We start from the raw sequence: 3,789 nt of genomic DNA on the forward strand, positions 1-3,789 counted from the left end.
AAAAAAAAAAAAAAAAAAAAAAAAAAAAAGAATTGGTTGTCTTGGCAAGAGTAGTTTTAGGGGAGCGTGAAAGGAGGAAGCCGAATTGCAGTACAGTGAAACTGAGTCGAGTTTTATCAGCAGAGGGCTGCCTGGCGGAGGAGGAGACTCCTGGGAGCCCGTCATTTCTGGCTAGGAGCTGGGAGGGCTTGGGTCCTGCTTTTGGATGTGGGTTTCTGTGATCTCAAGACTCCTCCTTGTGCTGCAACTAAGTTACATTCCATTATCAGATCTCTTTCATGCATTCCTATTTTCTCCTATTGATTGGGATCTTAAGATACTTTATTTGTTTGCATAATTCTGTTTCCACTCACTGTGGCCCAGTTGATAAGGAACTGGTCCCATCTCTCTTTGCCTTGGGAGGGTTACCACTGGGATGCCCTTCTCAGGCTCCTATGAGATCGGATGCCTTGTTATGGAGAGCAAGGACTCTGTGTTCATTTATCTTCATGCTGGCTCTGTTTTTTTCTCAGCTCCCTTCCGGAAAGGCTCTTGCAGCTCACTTATGCTTGGGCACTGTCTAAGCCAAAGATTCTGCGCACTCCATGGGCACAAACCAGCAGGGCTGCATTAGGTCATGCAGCCAGTTGGTGCTCTAGGTGGTTCTGGTTGGATCCCTAAGGTTAAGTCAGATATGGGGCCAGGGCAACCTAGGAGAAGTTTGATTCAGCCTGGGAGGCCCTAAATCCAGGCTGGGCCCAAGCCTGCTGGAGATGGATTCAGGTCTTTATAGGGAGTGGGGGGGTCACCAGGTAACCCCTCCCTGGGCCATTGCATGCACCATTGGCTTCACTTGGGGCCAAGCCTTTTTGTGATGACTCCTGATGAAATGCCCACTAATTCTGGACCTGCTGGTGACCAGCAAGTTTCCCAGGTGGGTTCCCTACGGGCAGCGCTCCATGCAGGGAGTGTTGACGTCAGATTGGCAGTCGCCCCGCTTGGATGTTGTGCGGTGACTTCTGGTGGCTGTAACGACGTGTAGCATCTCTGTCCACGGCATAGAGAGTGATGACGTGGAGATCTCTTCCGTCCGGGCAGTCCGTGCTGTCAGTGTGCAATATTCTTGAATAGCCTTTCCTATTTTGTGCTTGTGGCTGTCGGGCTGCCCCTGGGAGCTGGGAGCCGGTGGTGAAGGGGTCGGCGGCTTATGGGGCCTGTTGCCTCCAGGAGGAGCTAGCAGCCCTCATCTCCGACCTGAAGCAGGAGCAGAAGAAGGTGGAGGAACAAATTGCCAGACTGGTGAACAACAGGACCCGGATTGTCGTGAGTGCCCCGCCCCTCTGTGCCCTCCCCTGGGACCAGCCACCCGCCTTCCCTTTCCTGCAGAGCCCAGTTCTAATCTATCCTTTACAGGAAGCCATGCCTTCCATATAAAGCCAGAATTCAAAGCATTCCAGGGTGGGGTGGGGGAAGTGCAAAGGCTCTTAGAGGAATTCAGCACAGTTGTCAGGACTGTCGCCAAGATGGCTTGTGTCCTCCACGTCCTTGAGACTGAGATAACCTAGAACCCAAGTCCCGGAGGTAAACAGCTTAACACGTGGGCATGACTGCCCGCCCTCTGCCACCTGTGGCTGCCTGACATTGACAGCCTGGGCAATGCCCTCCTAGTACCTTAGAGCACAGGCACGGAAAGGCTTGAAGCTCTTGGTGGCTGTCTGCTTTTCCTAAATGAGGGGCACTTGGGTCTGGGAGTCTGTGGAGCCTGGGCCCTACAGGTAGTCATGAAACGAGCAGGAGACCAGCATCCGTTGAAAGTCAAGTCGATTAATCTTCCTCATCCTGGAGAGGGAGCCCGCTTTACCCAGTCTGATGGAGACAGAACTCAGGGTCACACGGGGAACCCTTGTTATCTCACTCCAAAGTCTGCTCTCCAGGGCCTTTCAGACTTTTTTTCAGTTGTGGAACCCCATTATACAGCAAAATTTTACGTTCGCACTTGTTAGCAAAGATGGGCAAAAGCAGAGCCACTGTGTTGGAACTGGGAGCTGGGGGCCCAGCCTCTGCCCTGCCACTGTCGTCCTCCCCCTGGGGCTACGTCTGGGATCCCCAGGCACAGTGTGTGAACACCTGGCAGGAGTCAGCCCTGGGACTTGGGTACCAGGACCAGCCCGGTCAGAAGGCCCAGGAAGGCCTGAGCTGCCAGGCTCTGGGGACACCAGGTCAGCCATGGCTCCTGCCTTGACCCGTCCCTCCCTGTCCCAGAATGAGTCTGATGTCTTCAGCTGGGTGATCCGCAGTGAGTTCCAGGAGCTGCACCATCTGGTGGACGAGGAGAAGGCCCGCTGCCTGGAGGGGGTGGAGGGTCACACCCGTGGCCTCGTGGCCTCCCTGGACATGCAGCTGGAGCAGGCCCGGGGCGCTCGGGAGCGGCTAGTCCAGGCTGTGGGTGTGTTGGAGCAGTTCGGCAACGAGAGTCACCATGAGTTCATCCGGGTGAGTGGACAAGGGAGTGTCCCCTGTGCCAAGGCCACTGGGGCTCCAAGTGCCTCCCCATTCCTGTCGGCTTCCGCATAGCCTCGTCCATGCTCTAACCCTCCTCCCTCTTGTCTTCCAGAAGTACCATGCCATGGCCTCCAGGTAATAACCTCGGAGGGCACTCTCAGCGAGGGCCTGGTGGCTGCGGGCATGGGCGTCTCATCTCCACTAGATCCTCCCTTCAGCTCTACTGGTGCCGGGAGCAGCTGCCCACATCTGGTTCTGTACTGAGCCCAGGGAAAGTGACAGCCTTGCCTTTAGGGGTCTCCAAGCCTTGTGGGAGGCGGCGAAGTGTGGTTACATCACCGTGGGCACCTAGAACAGTAGCAGTTCACACAAGCTAAAGAATTAACACAGAGGGGGAGGTGACTGGGGGGAGATGGGCAAAGACAGCGCACAGGTGGGATGGCTGAGAAGGGCAGAGGACAGGCGTTTGCCAGGCACGCTGACTCACGTGAAAGGGTAAAGTGTGTGCAGGTTTGGAGTATTGTGAGAATTTCAATATCATGGGTGTAAAGGATGATGCAGAGCAGAACAGGAGATGAGGTGGGTGATGGTGGGTAAGGAAACATGCACCATGGCTTGTAGGAAGGGGTTGGATCCATGTTCCAAACCCAACAAATGAATCACCTGTGCAGTTCCTGAGCCTTCCTCTGCCACGTTTATGAGAGTCTCCTTGTTTTCTCCAATTTCCTAGTCTTAAGGACAATTTGGTTAGGAGCATTGGCTTAAATGAATGGACAGAGGATCTGATTGGCTGAGTTTGGTTTCCACTCCAGCTGGAGCCGGGGGCCAGGGTCACCCGATACAGAGAAGTGGTCCTCAAACAGTGCATCAGAACCACCTGGAGGGTTCAATTAAAACAGAGGTCACTGGGCCCCAGTAATGAGTTCTGATTCAGCAGGCCTGGGGTGGGACCCAAGACAATTTGCGTTTCTAACAAGCCCCCAGGTGCTGCTGCTGCTCCCAGACCGGCACTTGGGGAGCTACTGATGTAGAGTGTTTCCCCTTCCAGGAAGGAGGCAGGTCCTCAGAGGGGGGCGGGTACATGGTGGGCATCTTCAGTGCACGGTCTTCTGAGCTGTGGCTTGGCTGGTTGGGCCTGCGTCTGGGTGAAGGGCTGGGGTGCACGGTAAGCAGCTCCACCATCACTGTGGACCTTTGCCCCCAGTGCAGAGCTCCAGCAGGCCCGGCCCCTGGAAGGCGCGTTCAGCCCCATCTCCTTCAAGCCAGGCCTGCACCAGGCTGACATCAAGCTGACTGCGTGGAAAAGGA

General features: G+C 55.2%; 1 protein-coding gene across 2 annotated transcripts in view; it reads left to right on the forward strand.

Annotated features, from left to right (window-relative positions):
- The window catches only part of TRIM50 (tripartite motif containing 50), a 7,952-nt gene that overhangs the window by 2,567 nt on the left and 1,596 nt on the right, over nt 1–3,789 (forward strand). The window contains exons 2-5 of one of the 2 annotated variants that reach the window (XM_007468790.1): nt 1,207–1,302; nt 2,242–2,472; nt 2,594–2,616; nt 3,686–3,789. The exon at nt 3,686–3,789 is cut by the window's right edge and continues 12 nt beyond it. In XM_007468790.1, coding sequence (XP_007468852.1) covers nt 1,207–1,302; nt 2,242–2,472; nt 2,594–2,616; nt 3,686–3,789 — 454 coding nt within the window. The remainder of the gene's footprint in view (nt 1–1,206; nt 1,303–2,241; nt 2,473–2,593; nt 2,617–3,685) is intronic. The other variant, XM_007468791.1, reaches the window with a different exon arrangement.

This window comes from Lipotes vexillifer, unplaced genomic scaffold (assembly GCF_000442215.2).
Source record: "Lipotes vexillifer unplaced genomic scaffold, Lipotes_vexillifer_v1.1 scaffold12, whole genome shotgun sequence".
Classification (NCBI taxonomy): Eukaryota; Metazoa; Chordata; class Mammalia; order Artiodactyla; family Lipotidae; genus Lipotes; species Lipotes vexillifer.